The sequence below is a fragment of the Scleropages formosus genome, chromosome 1 (genome assembly GCF_900964775.1).
Source record: "Scleropages formosus chromosome 1, fSclFor1.1, whole genome shotgun sequence".
Taxonomy (NCBI): Eukaryota; Metazoa; Chordata; class Actinopteri; order Osteoglossiformes; family Osteoglossidae; genus Scleropages; species Scleropages formosus.
This window is the reverse complement of record NC_041806.1, coordinates 12532721-12553224: the sequence shown is the minus strand read 5'-3', so window position 1 is coordinate 12553224 and position 20504 is coordinate 12532721. Positions and strand designations below refer to the sequence as shown.

At 39.7% G+C, this 20504-nt stretch overlaps 1 protein-coding gene across 1 annotated transcript in view; it reads left to right on the top strand.

The window, feature by feature from the left end:
• The first annotated feature begins 415 nt into the window (after positions 1–415).
• sh2b3 (SH2B adaptor protein 3) overlaps positions 416–20504 on the top strand; it is a 35469-nt gene continuing 15380 nt past the window's right edge. Inside the window, exons 1-2 of the mRNA XM_018752812.2 lie at positions 416–964; positions 10933–11904. Of these exons, the coding sequence (XP_018608328.1) occupies positions 10960–11904 (945 nt within the window). The 5' untranslated portion in view covers positions 416–964; positions 10933–10959. The remainder of the gene's footprint in view (positions 965–10932; positions 11905–20504) is intronic.

The following is a 20504-nucleotide window of genomic DNA, read 5'->3' as shown; positions in this document are numbered from 1 at the left end:
TGCATTATGATAATGAGATTTCTAGTGAAACATATCATAATACACACACACACACACACACATTTTCAGAACAGCTCATCCCAAACGGGGTCGCGGGGAACCAGAGCCTACCCGGCAACTCAGGGCGTAAGGCCGGAGGGGGAGGGGACACACCCAGGACGGGATGCCAGTCCGTCGCAAGGAACCCCAAGCGGGACTCGAACCCCAGACCCACCGGAGAGCAGGACCCAGTCCAACCCACTGCGCCACCACGCCCCCACATATCATAATAATGTACCTTATATTTGAAATGGTGTTTAACATTGGTAGCTTATGGATAAGTAACTGAAATCATTACATACACTGAAAGCTCTCACTACTCTAAAAAGTACAATTTTTAAAGAAGCTAGCAGTTGGCATGGTGTATTCTGAAGTGTTATTCAAGCAGGGAAATCTAAGATACGGAACTAACTGTACCTACAAGTTTCCTAAGTTATTCATAAAACTGCAGATAGGGGCCAGTGTTGGGCCATATTAACTTTGATACGTACGTCACTGTTACGACTGATGCCATTTTTGGTGAAGAAGTTGGCCTGTGTAAGAATTCCCTATTGCAGCTGACGAAATAGGCTATCTGGTCGTAATCTTTTCCGTTATCCCCAGGACGGGAGGCGCAGTTACTATTGTGTATTATGTTAACAACTGAAACTCTGGAGCAACTTAAAACAGTTTATAAAAGTAGGACAAGGCGCAAAAGTCACAATTAGCTATGCGGCGATACTCACACACTGGCAAGAAACACAAAAGATGCCTATAAATTGAAATGAAAATTAAGCGCGACCCCGTCACGCTTCGCGTTCCCGGCGGCGGAAGCGCTAACGCTCACGAGTTCCTCTGCACCACCGCTTCCTTCCTCAAACTTCTGCGAATACTGGTCACGCGCGTCAATCATGAGTGAGACAACATGGTGCACTTGGTCTCGCAGGTAACTTTTGTGTTTTTTCCCTTAATTTAATTTAAACGGTTTAACAAGTGGTGTGTATCGTCGTGTGCGAGCGCACTCCTTTTAAATCTGAATTTGACGTTGTGAAAGTCGCCTGCGCCGTGGAGTCAGTAATCATGTGAATCAACGGAAAAATGCGTTGCGTGAGTCAAACTTCTCACGTTTTAGCGGACCTAAAACTGAGAGGAAAAAAAGATAAACTTATAAACTTCCCTCGGCCTCGGGGCGAAAATGCGACAATTTAGTGAACAAAACTGGCTAAGATACAGTTCCGTTACAAATGATAAATAATGTGCGATTATAATAATTAATATAGCTTTCTTGAGTAGCTAATTGCTAACGCATTCATGTTCGTAGTTGAAAATTTGAGCTGAAACTTTCAGTGAAAGAATCGGAAAACAGGAATCCAGCTACTCTTCATAAATGACAAGTGAAACATCGTGATGAAAATCGCTTCAAGCTAACGTAGGAGCTTTAAATAATTATTTAATTTTAAGTGTATGACACAGGCTCGCTGACGGCTCAGCCACTGACACAACGGTAACGGTCAGGACTTAGCAAGATCAACTTACTTTGTAAATTTATCTATCTAAAAGTGGAATTTATTTAAGATGTTGATTAATAATTAACTTAAGACTTTTGGGAATATTTACGGTGCACTTCAGGTAGGTCTTAATTATTGAACAATTTGAAATAAATATGGTACTGTAAAAATTAAATATTAACATGATGATGGAAATTAAACTGACTTACAGCACTCAAGGTATGTCTCTAAGACTGTCTTTGATAATCTAAAATCACTTATATTAACAACCTTTCTGTGATGACTTGTGCCTTGTGACTCTACACCACACTAAACTCCCTACAGTCATTCACCCATTTGTATACTGGAGCAATGTAACCCACATTCAGTCAGGGCAGTTTTAGAGTTGTTAGTTTGCGTGAAATGTCTTTCAACTGTGGGAGGAAACAAAGCATCCAGAAGGAATTCATATGAACATGGGGAAAACATGCAGTCTCCACACAGACTGAGCCAGATTCACACAAAAGTTTGAATGCACAGCCCAGGAGTTGTGTGGCACCAGTGCTACCTGGTGAAGGCAGTTTGAATGGGCACTTCAAGAGTGGAAGACATTAAAGTTCTGATACTTAATTATAATTTACATACATGAACATGGCTACTTTAATGTGGGACATAATCTGTTATGACTAGTTTAACTACATCTAAAGAGAGGGATCATATAGTCCATGAAGGGTTTTGTACGTGTTCATTCTTCATTTATTTTTCAGATAACTCAAATTTTAATTACTTTTCCAAACAGTAATTTTCCCTTGTTTGCAAGTGTAGCTGCATCTTCTGTGTACAGGTATGTGTCGCTTAAAGTCCTTCCACACAATGTCCAACCGCATATGTGTCTGAGGTTGCATAAGGTTGTAATAGAGTTGAAAAATCTCGATCAGCCAATGGACGTAAGCAGTTGTAGTGCATCTTCCCGCAATGTGTGTATCCTATGTAAACAAAGCGATTGCTCTCTCAGGCATATAATGTGTAATGTATTTACTCAATAGCAATTTAAACGTCTGTGTTACTGGCTTATGTATTTACTGTTTTGTACTTTTAATCATTATTTTAATGTGACTTCTTACGTGATTAGTACAACACGAAGGTAGAAACAGAGTGAGTGTTATTACTCGCGATTTCGGCATGTCCCGCTCAAAAATAATGTATACAATAACATATGTACAATATACACTGTGTGAGAAGAGCGCTCTTTAAAAATGAATTGAACGTAAGTGAGGCATATGTTAGCACAGCATGTAAAAGTCATACACCTGTACAACATTCTTTTATCCTACTCAATTTCTTTCATGATAATCTTGTTTTTTTTTTTATTAACCAGCTTTATTAATTGAAATTTTACCTTTTATTTAAGATTTTCTAGTTAATATTTAATCATTATTTTTTATGCTATGCAGGTTCTATCATGGTTATCTCATTTTTTTGTTTAACCAGTTTTATGAATTGACTTTTTTAAATCACTCTGATTCATTAAACAAAAAAATTTAATAATTCTTTGGTTTATTTTACCTTCTTAGTCTTTTTATGATTTTGCCAAACACAATACAGTAGTATATTTATTATTGTTTAGTTTCTATTTTATCATTTTTAAAACGCCATTCTTTAGTTTCTATTTAAGTATAAAGCGTAAAGCTGATATTGCATTTAGTTTATTGTGGTAAAGCATACATTTCATAGAAATATTAAATGCATAAAACCATATAATGGTTTGCTCCAGCATGAAAATTTGTTGATAATAATGTGTGTTTACCGAATGGCAACTGAGAACAGGAGCTGAGAGAGATGTTGTGATGTACACAATGCTGGGATATCATCTGACAGTCGCTGTCGTACACACGCAGCCGTCAATGCTAGTGGACGTATGACCAAGCATGTCGTATGCATGCAGCCATTAGCACTGGTGGATGTACAACCAGGCGTATTTTTATATTTACTTTTTTTTAATCTATACAGTATTCGGTCATATTTACAGATGGTTGTAAGTCGCATAGGTTGTAAGTAAGGGAGAGGCTGTATATAGCTGGATAATTTTTACTGGAGCAATTTAAAGTAAGTACCTTGCTGAAAGATACTACAGCTGGAAAAGGGAATCAAACTTGCAACCAGCTGTCCTATCCTCTGATCCCTGTTCAAGTTGCGATTTCACAGTATTTTATGGCTCAGTAACTTTTAAGTTTTGTATCAGATACAATGCTAACCACATCTATCATCAAAAAGTCTGAATGAATCCTAGGTTAAGCAGTTTTGAGTAGTTAGTCATTTATTATGTCTATAAGTTCTGAAAATATGGTTAGTAACAACTTATCATATTACCTGATGGCTTATTCTGAAGTGTGAGACTCATCTGCCACTGAAGATAATCAAGTGAATTATGGAAGCTTATTCCATCAGTCAGTATCTTTGTATATATTACAAGGATGACTGCAATCCTTTGCTAACCTGGTGATGTGACAGTGAGATAAAATATTTCTCTAAAGTTGATTATGAGCACTATCTAGTGAACTCTTTGCGCATCTTAAAAATATGTGTTTTTTTTTTTTTTTTTTGTAATTTTAGTATTTACTCCTTTATATATTATGGGCAGGTATGTGTTTAAGTGTGGTGTGGTTCTGTGCTGTCCCTTGCCAGGTGGAGGCAATTTCTTAAGAAACTGTGAACAGTGGGATGTTGAGTAAAATTAATCTCATGCCAGCACATTTCAGATAAGCTATGAAAGGTAATGGTTACTTTAAGTACAGCATGTCTCTGTCCTCACATGCAGTCATTTTGTGTATGTGGTACATTCAAGGAGAAACACAGACCATTAAAATTTGACAGAGAAAATTGTCAGTAGTCAGTAGTACAACTTTTGTATACTGGTTACTCATGCTCTAATTGGATGAACCTGGAGTTCAATCTTTCCACGTGCATGCAATAAAAAGGAATGTCACATATTATTTGATGATTATCAATTTTTGATATCATCACTTTTTTTTTCCCAAAAAATATAATGCCATGGATTTTTTGTCTCCTTGGCTGCGTTTTGTGATGAGGTACTTTGTGTTTTCTAGTTCAACAAGAAAGTGAAAATGTCACAAGTTTGTGCTTTTTTTTTTTTTTTTTTTTTTTCCCCCCCCTTCTTTTTGACCAGAGAATAAATGGACCTGATGGAAGTAGCTCATTTAGTAAATGAGTCTGAAGCTATACGGACTTCACAAAGCAGTTCTGTAGCAGAATACCTCACAAGACTGCACATTGTGAAAGTTGTGAAGGGTTGTTATTTTAAATGAGGATGTGTGTTTATCACACCAATGACCTAGTAGTGCTGAAGCCATTTAAGGAATGAGGTGCTTTCTGAGAAGCCTCTGTCATGTGCAATATTCCATAATCCTATGCAGTTTACCACTGATTTATTCTACGCAGGTTGCTTAGTGTGGTATTATTTCAGATCACGGTTCGCTATTGTAATTCCAAATGTCAGTGTTATATACTTCATGTGCATGTTAGCAGTTTACGGTGAGGCAGCTGCATATGGTGGGTCCCAAAGACTTGCACACTCAGATTCTATCCAGTGCTGACCTGGTACCACCTTGAGCATAGAACTTGAACTTTCAAGTATATCATTCAGAAAAACTACAACATTGGAAGTTTTTAAAGCTTCTCTTGCCAGAATAGTGAAAGGTGAGTTTGAGTTTGGAGTATGGGAGTATATAAAACAAGTATTTTTGATGTGACAAGTAATTACTTTTAAGGCTAATGAGATTATAGTGGTTAGCTTCATTACAGTTACATTATGATGCAGTTTGTGAATTGTAACCTGGATACCATGAGATAGTTATCTATGACTATATGAATTGTGTTTTTTTCCACACTCATCAGCATTATTAGGTGGATATCTAGTGAAATGCTTAAGGTCCAAAGTGGTATCTCACAAAAGAACATGTTTACACTGTTGCTAACATTTTAGTGCTAGTAGTGTAAATACACTTTCCCATGCATCTTTCTTACAGGATTTTCTAAACCAGGTGCCCTGAGGTTAACATACCATATGTAATCTTGCAGCCATTACAAAACACAGCAGATATTTTACCTTAACAAATATGCCCTTACATGTAGGGAGTACCCCCGCTGCAAATATTTTTTGTTCCCATTATCAGAGTAATACTAGTATTTACACAGTCCAGATGAAGCTCATTTATAAGATATGAAGGTAAATATTTCATGTAGCTTGGATGCTTGTTGTACCAATGTTAACTAAACAGTTAAGCCGCGTAGCTCACTGCTATTCATTCATTGGGGCCCAGAATGTGTGGTGTTTCTTTGCTGTTTTTATGCCAGAGCGAGAATGCTTTGAGCGGCAAGTAGGGACAAGCCAGATGAAAATTACACCTTGCCAAGCTTGGGTGGCTTTCTTGTCATTTTTTTTCCACTGCTTTAAGTGTCTCTCTCATCTATAAAACTGTGTAGAAGTCTCTTTGTCAACCTGCCTCTCCTCACTGTTCTCCCTGTGTTTGCATTCACGGTGGGTTGTACCCTTGAAGCATGAAAGGTAATGTGCTCTGAGGGTTGTGCCAAAGTTTGCACAGAGATCAACAAGGAAGGTGAGGCTGTAGTGATCAGTATATCTTGAAGTAGTGTGTCTACCAGTGGGGGTGCGGTGGTGCAGTGGGTTGGACTAGGTCCTGCTCTCCAGTGGGTCTGGGGTTCAAGTCCCTCTTGGGGTGCCTTGCGACAGACTGGCGTCCCGTCCTGGGTGTGTCCCCTCCCCCCTCCGGCCTTACGCCCTGTGTTGCAGGGTAGGCTCCGGTTCCCCATGACCCTGTATGGGACAAGTGGTTCAGAAAATGTGTGTGTAGTGTGTCTACCATTTGTTTCTTGTTGGTTTATCATGTGTTTTTTTTTCCTCAAACATAGTTCTATTTTCTGTGGTGATTATAAGGATTGCCTTCAAGTTCTTGCATGATTAGTCAGTGAGATAGAGAAAAAGCTCTTCACTGCCATGTCTTTAGTATTTGGAGCTGTTGACCTGATGCTATGGGAAGTTTACCTGTCCCCCAAAACAATTTACTCGCAGACCTGGTGTTCTCATGTGCTGTGAAAATAAGACCACTGGATAGACTGTCTTCCATAAATCTCCTTAATATGTTGTAATATCAAAAAAAATGCCCTACTGTATTCTACTTGTACTGTTTGTCTCTGAGCTGGGGCACCTTTAAGGAGGTGTTTACCTTTGATGCCCTATGATAGATATGATAATTTCACAGGACCACTGCTTTATTGCAGCTCACCCTTGTTACCCCCACAATTAAACTCAAGGGCTTAATATACACAATATGAGCCAGAAACGACCTCCAACCTGACACATCGCATTCCCTTTCTAAGATCTGCTACAGATTGGGCTGGAATTGGTTGTGCTTCAGGGAAGCAGTCTTGTCCTCTGTCTGTTTTTGTTTACTTCCTTGCTCTTTCTCTCCCTCCCTGTGTTTCATATCTCATATACAGTTTGATCCACACACTTCTGATCATCCAGTCTGGGCTTAAAGATCTAAAAAGCTTTCCGCAGAATGTTGTCCCTTGAGACTTTCTTTTTTTACACACATTGTCTATGTTTTTAAGCACTTTGAAGAAACTATCCAAATTGCGTGTTTTTTAAGCTTTTGTAATTTAATGTAGTATTTAATGTTTATTTAATGTATTTAATGGTGGTAGCATAGTGGTTAGCATTACTGCCTTTTAGATCCAAAGGTCCCAGGTATGATCTCCAGTTGTAGTACCCTTGAGCAAGCTACTTACCCTAAATTGCTCCCGTAAAAATTACTCAGCTGTATAAATGGCTAAATAATTTCAAGTGCCTTAACATTGTAAGTTGCTTTGGAGAAAAGTGTCAGGTAAATGAATGCATGTAAATGTAATGTTGGAGTAGAAAACATGCTTGGTGCATTAAGAAGCACAAGTAGTACTGAATTAACAGAGAAAGCTGGTTTACTTTGTGGTCATTGGGCTTAGGTTCTCTGGGCGTTACTGGTTCCTGATTTCAGCAAAGCAATTGTGTTTAATTTTCAGTTTCAATTTATTTTTATGAAACAGCATGTTGATTCTGCTTAGCATGCAGGAATGTTGGAAAATCTACCCTTTCTGTATTGTCTTCAGTGGAATGTCTGAGAAAGTACTGTGGAGAATGACATGTTACTGCAGGTTTCATCTCTGCGTGCTCAGGGCTGGGTTTCCGGTTTCCCACTTTTTGAAACACTGTCTATTACACTAGTTAGGGCACCTGGGTTCCTTCCGTTTTCCATGAGTGCTGTTTTTTTTTTAATGTTTTTTTTTCTATAGTGGAGGCTTCTGTTCTCTCTGACATACAAACTACATGTCACACTTGGCCATCATCACAAAGGAGAGTTGTCTTGACATAAAGCCTCCTGTGGTGAACATAATGCCTAAAGGGAATCTTATTGGATCCAGTCGCAAGGTTTGATGACCATTAGATTTTTTACCCTGACTATGACTGCTTGTCCCTGGTGAACATATCTCTTGAAAACTGTAACACTACATAAGCAGTTCCATTGATGTCATCTCAGGAACTACAGAGCGAGTTTGTGACTTGAATGAGAAAACCATACTTTTGGTGTTCACCCCAAGTCATGAAAGAGGAGCCAAGTCATTGAAGGCTTGTGTTGATGCTGACTGTGATTTGGTGCACTGAAAGTCAATGATATTATAGTAAAGTGAACCAGTCAGGGTGGAACTCTCAACTTTGGTGTTGCCATCCAGCCAAAGGTGGAGCAGAGCATTGTGTCTCTGGGGAGAGTATGGAGTTGAGTTGGGCTACACAAGTAAGGAACAATGTGCTCATCTTTGCTTCCAGTCTCTTGGAGGAGGATAGTCTGTGTCATGCAGCTCAGTGTATGTGTCTCTGCATATACTGTAACAGAGATATAAAGAATACCACCCCTGCCAGGGTTCCAGCAGAGTTGATAATTCTGCACAGTGTCATGTGTTTAGAAATACTAGCAAAAGTTCATGGCTGTAGGCCCTGGGGGAGACAACAGCCTCTAAGAAGCTGGGTGAGGGCAGGGTGGTGCCAGCATGCCAGCAAGTTTGAAGGAGCAGTGACATGAAGAGAAGGGCCACTGCAAGAGGTTAGGAAGTGACTCTTGACATGCCACAGGCTGCTGAGTCATGCCTGGGCTGGCAATGCTGATAGAAGGTCCCAGCTGGGGGCCAGAGAGGGGCTAGGAGCGTGTGAGGAACATGTGCATGGCTTGGGGCCAGGGGCGCATCTGCCTTGTGCACGTGACCACTCTCTCACATCCTGTGCCCAGGTACAAGCCCTGCATAGACTACACAGTAGAAGAGAGGAATGTTTGTGTAGAATGCAGCTTCTTTCTTTGAACCTCAGATAAGCAGGTCTTGCAGACTTTACACACCATGCAGCAAGGAGTTCCAAAAACACCCCTTCAGTTTTAAAGTTAATTCTTTATTTGTGTTTAGGATTTTATTTACCAGTTTATTCTGCAGTCTGACAAAGATGTCGGGGTACATAAATACATTGATCGTTTAGTATTTATGGGACAAGAACATTGAAAAGTACAGGTTGTTGTCAGACTTATTAGCACTGATGTTAGCTGTGTTGTTAGATCACAGATGCAGCCTAAACCAATCTTTTGTAGCTTCAGGCTGGTCTTTAAAAAGGAAATCCTTGGCAGCATCCATTGACAGTAACCACTGAGACTTCCTCAATTCAATTCTCATTCAGTCATACCAAAAGCTCCATTCATAAGCTTCTTATTCAGCCTGTCTGCAGCATTGTACTCTAACTTTGATGTGGTGGAACACTGTAAATCCTTGCAGAATTGTCTAAAAGCTGCATAGCCATTATTCCCAATTCAATGATCGTTAAAATCACCCAGTAAACAGTTTAGTGAGTTTTGTTGCTGTTGTTGCTCTGCTGTAGCTCACAGAAGGGAAGCGGGGCAGTTTCTCCAAAGTCGTGTCTCTGCCACGGTTTCACTTCTGTTCTCGATTGGGAACCACAGCAGGGCAGCGGTGATGCTCTCAGGCATATCTCTGTGGTTAGCTGGGTGTTTGTGTTATGACATTTCCCACTAATAACTGTGTTTAGTTATTTCTGTGTTTTAATTATGCATTAGGGGGCATGATGGCGCAGCGGGTTTGGCCATGTCCTGTTCTCTGGCAGTTCTAGAGTTCGAGTCCTGCTTGGGGTGCCTTGCAGGGGCCTGGCGTCCCCGTCCTGGGTGTGTCGTCTCCCCCCGACCCCCCCCCCCCCCCCCAGCCTTACTCCCTGTGTTGCCGGGTTGGGCTCCGCTTCGCCACAACCCCACTTGGGACAAGCAGTTTCAGAGTGTGTGTGTGTGTGTGTGTGTGTGTGTGTGTGTGTGTGTGTGTGTGTGTGTGTGTGTAATTATGCATTGATATTTTTGGTTTGTGTTCCGTGTTCAAAGGAGTGATCCAATCATGCCATCATGATCTTTTTGTTTGCCTGTGTAATTAATATGGTGATCTGTGTTGAAGAACAGGTTTTATGTAGTTAAATTTGTAGTTTAGTTTTTCCATCTATGCTCTCACTGTTGTCAGTAGATGTTCTTTGTTAAATGAGACTGATGGTTAACAACGTTACTCATGTCACTTGGAGTGAATGGTTCTGGTTCTTAAAGTTAATTTTAAATTAAACTGATGCAATACACTTTTTGTATGCTTCTTGGAGATGTGCGTTACTTTGGAAAAAAGTGTAAATGTAAGTCATTACATAACAGCATACAACGGACTTTTTACTGGCGTGCATAAATTATGGGCTATAATGTTTTATACCTTCCTTAAGAATACTTGACACCAGTTAATATGTGAGTCTTCCATTTCATTTCAATTTCTTATTCTTCCTGCTGCGTTTGGTTTGTATGTGACGATAGAGGTAAGGCACTGCAGGATGACTGCACTATACACTTTAAGCTGTTTTAGTCTTGAGGGGAACAGTCATTAAATGACTCTTTGAAATCCACTGTATGAAATAAACAGCAGCCCATGAAGCAGATTTTTGCATCACTCCATACAGTGCTGTAGGTGAAGTTGTGGTCTGTCAATGGAACACTACAGTGTTACTGAAACATTACCAGAACACTGACAGTGTCTCAGAAGTAATATGAGTGCAGTTTTTTGAAAGCGTTCCATTTAATTATCAAGTATCTGAAATGGCACTGGTTTAAAAATGTTTTAAATACAGGAATAATAGCTTTTGAAGGTTTTCATAAAGTTTGAAAAAATGTAACACGACAAGCTGGAAAGTTTCTGCTGAACAGTTTGGGCCATGATTTGTTTCTCAGGTCACTTACCTCTTGTGTCTTCTTTTTACCCCCTCATCTTTCTCACCTTACAGTGATTTTCAGTTTTGCTGGTTACTGCAATGAATGGGAACACTATACACCAAGGGACTACTGGTCCGCCTCACGGCTGGAAGGAGTTCTGCGAGTTGCATGCCATTACCACAGCCCGACAACTAGCTAAGCACTACCGGCGTTTTGCCAGTGAGCGGCCTCAGCAAGATGTTCTGCCACCAGATAGCTTTTCTAAGCAGTTTAATGACTTGTTCCAGCAGTACTTCTGCAGTGAGCTGGCCAGGGAGGTCGTGGCTCAAGCTCCACCTCTGCCACCACCTGTGACAGGCTGTTGTCGGATCACCTCGTTATCAGGGGCTTTGGACTATCGAGACGCTGGCTTGCTGGGGCCCCAGACCCTGCACACAGTGCTGGCTCCTAAGGTGGACACCATGGCAACCGGCTCCTCACCAGCCTGGGAGCAGGAACAGTTGTTGCTTTGTTCGCCTGCTGACACTACACATCATATCCGCAGGAGGAGCCCAGAGGAGATACAAACTGAGCACCACACCACTGCTGAACGGTACACTGCCCCTGTGTACTCTTTACCAGGCTCTGCTGATGCCACTCACTTCTCTGTCAGCCAGATCCGTCATGGTGTTTACCGCCTCTTCAAGAAACAGCCAGCAGAGCAGCCAGTTGGGCACAGAGAACTCAAGGACAGGACTATGATCCCCAGAACTGCTGAGGAAACATCTGGGACACCAACTGCCAACCCAACTGTCACCCCTCCACCTACGTTGTCAGTACGGAACAGCTGGCTGGACCGCCTGACCAGCAAATTTCGTGTCAGCAGGAAGCAGAGATCAAAAACTCAGGGCAGCTGCAAAGAGGGCCACCTTAAGTACCTGGTGGTGGATGACACTATCTCTGACAGCCAGCTGCAGTGGCAGCGCTGCAGACTATTGGTGCGAAGGGTGCAGGAGGCAGCGGGTGGGGATGGCTACCAATTGGAGCTCTTTGACCCACCAAAGGTAAGGATAATCACCCTTCAGGTACACCTGAGGCTCTCTCCTGTTTCTGCTTTATACCTTAAGAGTCTGTTGCAGTGCTTATTTTGAATTTTTAGACTTTTCATTTCAAGGTTTGAAGTTCAAGGTTCGCTTTATTGTCATTCCACACTTACGCAGATGTCCAAGAGAGAATGAAATACAGCTCCTCCTAGGCCATGGTGCAACAATATATTCGACAGACAGTGTAACATCACAGAACAACATAGAAAAGCAAGAGGGGGGCAGCAGAGTGGAATCAGTTTGCACTGGTTGAACAAGACTGGGGTAGCTTAGAGACATTATGAGTACATAGGTGTACAGGTGTAGGCATATAAATTCAGTTTCTGAAATTAATCCTTTCCTGAATACAGTGCAGATCTTGAATCTTTGGATACCAAAGGCGTTTTTTTCCATTATTTTAAATCTGAAGAATAATAGTACATTCACAGCACATCCAAAAACCACAAACCAGTCTTTTCAAATATCACTGGAGCATTGCACAGTGCCTATGGAGCAATCAAATCATATTTTCAGGACAGTATAAAATGCTTATATTTGCATTTACATTTATTTAGCAGACACTTTTCTCCAATGTGATGTACATCTTAGAAAACAGTGCAAAAGTGCATGACACCAGTTACTTTTGCTGTCCTGCTTTCGGGCCATGCTTGGAAAACTCTGAAGATTTCTACAGCTACTGCTTCAACAAAATTCACACTTTTCTTAATTGATCAGTTCTCTGCAGAGATCCACTGAGCATGTGGCATTTACTGTGGAAAAAACTTTCTGTGCACTGCTGATAAAATGCGTATGTATACCGAATAAACCATCAGTTAAACCTATCCTGCTAATTGCTTTGATGTCTTCACAATCAATTAAATAACACAGCCAATATGGCTGACAGACACTTATGGATATTTCATACACTTCCCATAATGTCCCACACTCTCTTAAATAAAAACACTCCAATATTCTAAACACCAACAGATGGAGAGATCTGGATGCAAAGGTGCCAGCTACAGTACATTATTGTACTATTGCACGTTAAGTTTTTTACGTATTCATGAATTCCTGAGGTGTCCGTGATACGACTTATTTTTAAATGCTTTTTGACAGTGGAGAAAGAATTGCACGTGCTTGAAGATTGTATGGGACCCCCTTATCTTCTGCATTAGGATGTTTGTACAGTAGTTCTTTTCTTCATGGAACTGAAATCCACTTGACTTGACTGTACTCTTAACTTCTAGCAGTTGGGCCACATACCTGCCCTCCCTGCTAACCTACATGTCTCAAGTTCTGCTGAACATGTGAGCAGTCTCTTTAGTGTTCTGCTGAGGGGTCTTAGTGAGGTGAGCTGGGACCTGTAAAGTGCGTCTTAAAAGGAAGGGTGATGACAGAAATTCACATGACAACTAGGAATCTGGCTTGGTGGGAAAAACCTAATTCCTTAAATCATTGTAGATCTAAATCTGACAGCTTTGCCGTCTCTCAGCTTAGCTTTGTGAAAGTGGTCAGTATTCGATGCAGTCACATGGATGCAAGGTGAATTTGGAGCATTTACTTGGAAAATCGCACTTGTTTTTCGCCAGTCCCAAAGACTCAGCTCAGTTTCGGTCTTGGTCATTATGTGCATGCCATTTCCTTGCTTGACATCACTCTAGGTTTTTTTGTGTGTGTGTGTGTGTGTGTGTGTGTGTGTGTGTGTGTGTGTGTGTGTGCGTGCGCGCGCGCATCTCTGAATGAGTGTGTCATTGTATGCATGGCCCATGCCGCATTATGTGTATATCTTAGGAAATCAAGTCTTTGCTTGTTAAATTATAGTGGCAACATCAGTGAAGTTTCACAGAATGAGGAAATTGCCTGCCTATTGGTAGTGTCCCCCCCCTTTGGACCATGAGAAACTGGGTAGTAGGGAAATGCTAATTTTAAGAATGAATAATTGAACATGGTGTATGTCAATGATACATGGCTGTTAGATTTCACAGAAACATTATTTAAAAAGGCAATCCCTCAGGGCTTCTAGCTGATGTTTGCTTTCATGTGTTTGTTAAAAATACTTGAGCTGTTTTTAAATGAAGTTATGTGGACACATTTTCTGTTATGTATTTGTACACAAGTATATATATTTGCCTATTTCAGCAAGTTAGTTTTCCTCAATCAGGTATTGCTTGTTGAGAGTTGAAGGCTGGTGGTAATTTGGGCTTAATTCGTATTGTGAAATTGCTGTCAAAAACACTAGCCTGACCATTCTGAGCTCCCTTGAGTTTTTTTTTTTTTATTTTTTTTAAAATTATTATTATAAGTTAAAATACCATAAAATCCCTATTTAACGCCCCCGGGGTGTTACATTTTTCAAAAGGGGGACGTTTATTAGAGGTCATGGTAGTGAAATCGACCATAATTTTGCTCCCTAAGAAGTTCATGCAAATGCCACAAGTACATCGGGTATTACCCCCTAGCATCCTGAGTGAAAATGTGCTTGAGAATGTTGCCGGGAGTAGTACTGGCCTTGCTGGGTATGAAATTTCGGACTTTGAATCTGACCACTCACATGTGACAGACGTTGGGGAGGCGTCAGATTACGATAGTCCCAGATGTTAATAAACCAGTGGATTATCTTTGTTGTTTACAGTGTATAAATATGTTAATACAGTTTAACAGTTATCAATGTCAGTGTTTTTCACGGAAGTTTGACGTGTTCACATAGTTATTAATGTGTTTGTGGATTGTTTCATGTTACGGACTATGGAAGAGAATGGGATTTAAAACTTGGTACCGGTAAATTTCTTTACTAATTACTCAAAAAAAAAAAAAATATACAGAGTATTTTCAAAAATGGGTGGGGGTATTAAATAGGGATTTTTCAGTAGGAATAATTTAAACAAGACCAAAATAACTGTTGTCCTGTTTCTTGAACAAAAGTCAGTGGTTACAGGTCTTCAGCAAAGTGTATTGCAGAGTAATGTGCTTGAGATTTCCGTTGTGCTACACATATGATTCTATATGATGTAGTGAAAACAGCTTTCATGTTGAAGCTGAGCTTTTGATTTCACTCTTGAGTTCAAACATTGCGATGGTGTTCCAGCTGGGTGCTTGGTTTCACAGCTTTGCTATTGAAATGATTGCTCCTGATGTTACTCCACAGAAATCCTGATATGATTTTACAGTGGTGCTTGTTTTTCTGATATTTTAATAACATTTAATAACATACTTTTTTGATTATCTATTTATGAATAATATGTTTTTTAAATATAGCACTTGTAATATACTGCAACAGCATATAAAACTTCAGTTTATGCCATTTTATAAATACAGTTACTATAGATGGTTATTTTGGTGTAATGTATTTAACTGATAACAAATCAAATGTTTAATCAAATTTTAAATTTATGTTGTTTTACTAATTTCTACCTAAGCTGTATTTTTGGTGTTTTTATTGTTTGCTTTCCTTTGAAATATTGTTTTTCTCTAACCACCTTCGTATTATTTTTTTTGAGAGATATAGTCCCTGTTACCTCAAAGCAGAGAGATGTTGTTTGGAATAAGGTTTGGATACTCAGATGTCTTTTGTGAAAGTTTCTTTACGCAAATAGAAAATAGCTTCATCTTGGTGTTTCACAATAAGCTTTGTTCAGTGCCTTAACTGAGGGCTTTCTCTTCCTCTCTGCTTGGTCTTAAGTTGCACCCCCTTTTGATGTATTGGCACAATTCAATTATACAGGCTGTGCTGCAGTACTTTGTAAATGTGGCTGTGACTCTACACTGGACTGCAAGCTTCATAGGTGCTTAATTAGTCTGAACCTATGCCTAAAAGATTGCATGTTTGCATTGAGCACACCATTGTACCTCTGGTTTGGGAGCTTTTCCTGAATAGTAATAGAAATAATAATTTAAAAAAAAAAAAAAAAACTTCCCACCATAGAAGTACGTGGAGCTATGAGCTGCAAAAGTTGTTACAGATGGCAGACTCTGCTAAAGACAGCAGGCACAACAGTGTGTTTATGTATGCAGCCAGTGTCAAAAGTGTGTCTGTGAATGAACCTGTAACCACAGCGCTGTTGTACCTGGCTCCACTGAACAACATGGAAAGCCCTGACAAGATTTGGGAGGTTGGGGGAATGATCACCCCCACTACTCACAAACTTCTGCTTTGGTGCAGGGAGATGATCACATCAAAATTGTGAAAATATAAGGAGAGCATGTCTTGTTCTAGCCACAAATGCCTTTGCTACTGCTAATACAAAGTTACGAAATGAGAAAAATGGTTAATTACAGTCCTGGACATTTAGTCTAAAAACAATAACGTACACCGATTTATTTGACTTGGTTCAGGTTTGTTGGGTGACTCAAGGTTTTTCCTTTGACTTGTGTGGTAAATTAAAGGTGATGTCGCAGAGTATAATAAACAGCCTCTGACGTGGTGGAACAAGTTTGTGCTCCCTCTGGCGAGGCGGTCTGTGTCATGCTGTGGTGTGGCTCATCATCTATAACTCGTAAACAGGATGCCTGCGTGGCTTGTTGAGATGCTGTCTAATGACACAAGGCCTCGCCAAGTGTATGCAAACTTCCCCCTCCAGCTCCCAGCCATTCCATCCAACCCTCATTCTCCATTTTGGAAAAGATTAGCTAAGATCTACCTTAGTGGATGTGTCTGTGGTAGCTGCAAAAACCACCAAAAAGTAACCTAATTCTCCTGGCATTTTTCTCTCTTGAGCTGTCAGGAATCCCCCCATACTTTCCCTCTTTTATACATTTTAATATTCAGGGCAATGGGAGCTCACAGTCTAAAAACAGACTTTACTCCAGAATTGTAGTTTGAATGTGCAGTTGTAGAGTACAAATTTTAAGCTTAATATTACTTATCCAGTAATGGTTTCAGCTTTGAAACAATCAATTTGCTGCTGTTTGTATTTCTATTACAGTTTGATGTTTTGTTTTAACAATGAATATGAAAGACTGGAAAGCCATGTTATATGCAGTTTAACAAAGAGGAGAGATTAGCTACTTTCTTGCAGTATTAACCATTAGTTTATTTCTGCTGTCTTGAGTCAAGATGTTCTGAAGTTGAAGGGTCCTGTGACAATGGTGTTTCCAGTAAAAAAGGAACTGTGAAAGGCAGTTTGTCTCTACTGCCCACCCATTGTTGCGCTCCAGCTGCCTGGAATAGGACACAGATCAACAGCAGCTGTGCAGCTCAAGGTTAAAAAGACACAGGAAACAACTCTGTTTCCTCCGTTTTTAATCAGCCATGCAAGCTTCTGAATGTTCTCGAAAAACCACTGTTTTGCTTTCAAGAGCAAGTCTTAAAGGTCAGATCTATTTGTATTTGCAATTTCATGCAGCACTTTCACCGTCAAGAGATGGTTGAGATTGGGGTAAATTCCCTGTTATATAACCTCAACGTTTTCTTCTCAGAAAATTCTTTGAACTTTTGCGAATTGTTTAGCTGTCAACTAATTTGCTTTAAACTCACATTAACGAAATCCTGGTTCATTCTGATGTTTAGTTGAGAGAATGTACCTGTGAAGGAATGGCAGCCTCCAGCCATTTACTTAATTTGTTTAAAATTATCAAAAACTATTTAAGGTGGTTTAATGCAGTACACCCTAAGTGTTAAGAAATGAAGTATAACTAATACATTTGTGAGTGCACACAGGCCCTCTATAACATACTCAGTGCTGCTGGGGGTGATTCTCAGATACTTCCACCCCTAGAAGTTTATTTTTCTCACTGTTTATTTCCCCTTTTTCGGATGGTTTACATCTGAACAGTACATTAGCAAACTACTTTTTATATTTGTCACTTTGCTTTCTTCTCATTACTGCTGGTGTCATCCATACATGTTTTATTGTTCAGCAGGTATTGTACTGTGTTGTCACTGTCTTGAAAAGAATGCTATACAAAAATTTACAGAATGCATTTGGAAATGCCATTGTTTTGGTTTTCTGCTTGACACTATGGTAGCTGTTCTCTCCCCCCCCCCTCCCCGCACAAATCAATTTTATCTTCTGAAAGAGGACAATAGAAATGAGGAAAGTGAATAATAGTTGCAGTCATACCGTCCTGTGGTGTGCGTGTTTATTCTATGAGGTGTACTTCGCTTTGGAGAAAAGCGTCTGCTAAATGAATAAATGTAAATCTATTTCTGGAGAACTAGAGAGGTGAGAGATCCTCTTTTGAGAGGAGCTTTACCTTGAGGGCATCCATGCACCAGTGTATACTGGGAGCTGTGTTGATATGCATCCTTACAGGAGCTCAAGAATGCTGGGTTGAGATATGAGTACTCTCAGCAACCTGAGAAGTACTGTGTGGTCATCTGGGTCTCTTGGGTCAGAACATTTCTGATGTCCCTCCAAACCTGGTGTCCTAAGGAACATCCAAGCAAACAGTCATTTAATTAACTCTCTTCCTGCATATATGTGAAGTACATATCACTGACCCCCCCCCCAAGGTCTTTATCAGGGGCTTTATCTATTATTACTTAAGTTCGACTGTCAATGTTACTGGAAGTAGTGTTTCTTTAATTATTTTTTCTTAGATCTGCATAATTACTTGTCCATGTTCTTTCCTGTATATTTATTTACTGTCTTGTACTCTTTTCGGTGTTCCACCATGGTCTGCGAAGAAACATTTCGTTCCGCTGTGTACAAGCTATATAGAGGAATTACAATAAAAACAACTTGAAGTTATTTAGAATAATATGTATGATATTCCTGCTGTCAACAATTCATCGCTGTCCCCTGCTGCATATTAATAAGCCTTTGATTAAATCATTATTAATTCTTATTGTTAATAGGAATGGGAACTTGTGTTTTTCCTCTTGGCAGTTAAACATTTGTGAAAAGAGGATGTATTGTGCTATAGAAACTGACAAAAGGATGCCAGGAACTTGAGGAAATGTGGAGGACTGTGCCCTGCCAGTGACACTTCAGGAAGATGGGCTTTGTCTTGTGCCTCGGAGGACAGTTCACACAACAGCCAGTCGCTGTGGGTCCATGTCGTTGCACTTCCTTCTTGTCCTTCATTGAAGTTTCTCACAGATGTATATTTCATGAGGTTGATAAGAATCACCCATTCAATTAGTTATCTTAATGCAAATGTACCAAACTGAGCTTTTACTTTTTTGTTTAATTTTTCACACTGCATATTACCACCATTCACATAAAATTCTAAGAGTTATGAATTGGCTGTATGCATGAGATTTTTGGATTTCGCCATGTAGTATTTGTTCATGAGGTGGAGTTTGACAAACTTGTCTTCGAGCTTGTTGTTACAGAAGAAACATATGTTCAGATTTGATATCTATTTCAAACTAAATTTAGCAAAATGAAGAGAGCAATAACTTCAAAGAGCTTTCTAACTAAGAATGAGAAGCAGATGTTACAGTCTGAGTGCTGTAGACCAAAATCCAGGATGCTGATACAGCTGTCAGTATCAGAAGGTCCTCTGTTTTGCTGTTCTAGTTGAGTTGTAGATTAAAGCAGTTCATTGTTTATCTGCTATGTATTTATTATATAACTCTCTCTACTTAGTTTGGGGGTCAGTAGTCATGTCTTTGTTTCATTGTATGCTCGGTAATGTGGGTTAGGCAAATGGCAAATACATTTTTATTCTTCTGACTAAGGGCCCTGTTCAGACAGTTCAGAAATGCACATTTGACAGTGTGGTTAATATTGCTTTTTTGAATATACAGACGAAAAGAAATTTTAGATTATCTGTAATATTTACATTTATTCATTTAGTGGACACTTTTCTCCAAAGCACTGTACATCTCAGCAAAAAGCAACAGCTTGACTGCACTTTTCTTTTTTGGGCTATTTTCAAAATCTTTCCTGTGCAAAGGGCACTGATTTCTTGAAAAGCACAGAGTAAAAGTTTGGGTGTGGGGGTCAGGCAAGTGCCATCAGTAGGAGGAGGTGTGTACTGAGGGGTTTTGTGGTCTGTAGCTCCACAGGCCTGTTCTGGTCTGTCCATTACTGAACACACACTCTTGTGTGTATTCTCTGTAATGAATAACTGTACATTTTAAAGTCAGCTGTTAGACTGTGTTCAGTAAGGAAGCTATACTGATGAACTAAATTGTCATTGGTGTTATCCACTGTCCTTTTTGGCAGCAGATATTAATGAGCCTGCAAGTAATGTCATATTTACAGTAGTGTTTCCAGTGTGTATTAATGTTTGAATAAGTATCTATTGACTTTTTTGTTATTAGTAGATAATCTTAATTTTGTCTTTCTATAACCCAGAGAAACAAATAGTGTTAATTAGTACTGGAATGACTGCAAATGCCCAACTTTTCATAGAATTCCATAATTCTAATGGAATTTCTCTGATATCTGCCTTCAAAAAAGTCAATTTATTGTGGCTTACAACAGTGTTACACTGGGGAAAAAGTATCATAGAAAGCCATAGCATTCATTTAAATACAGATGGAATTTCCAATTAGTTTATCAGCTTCAGTGTATGACAGAAAAGGAAGAACAACTGTGCATTTGCTCTTTCTGATTTCCTAGAAGACATTTCCTGTTGTTTGTCCACTCTGTGGCTTGTTTACTTCCATGGCTGACCAAGATATTAATATT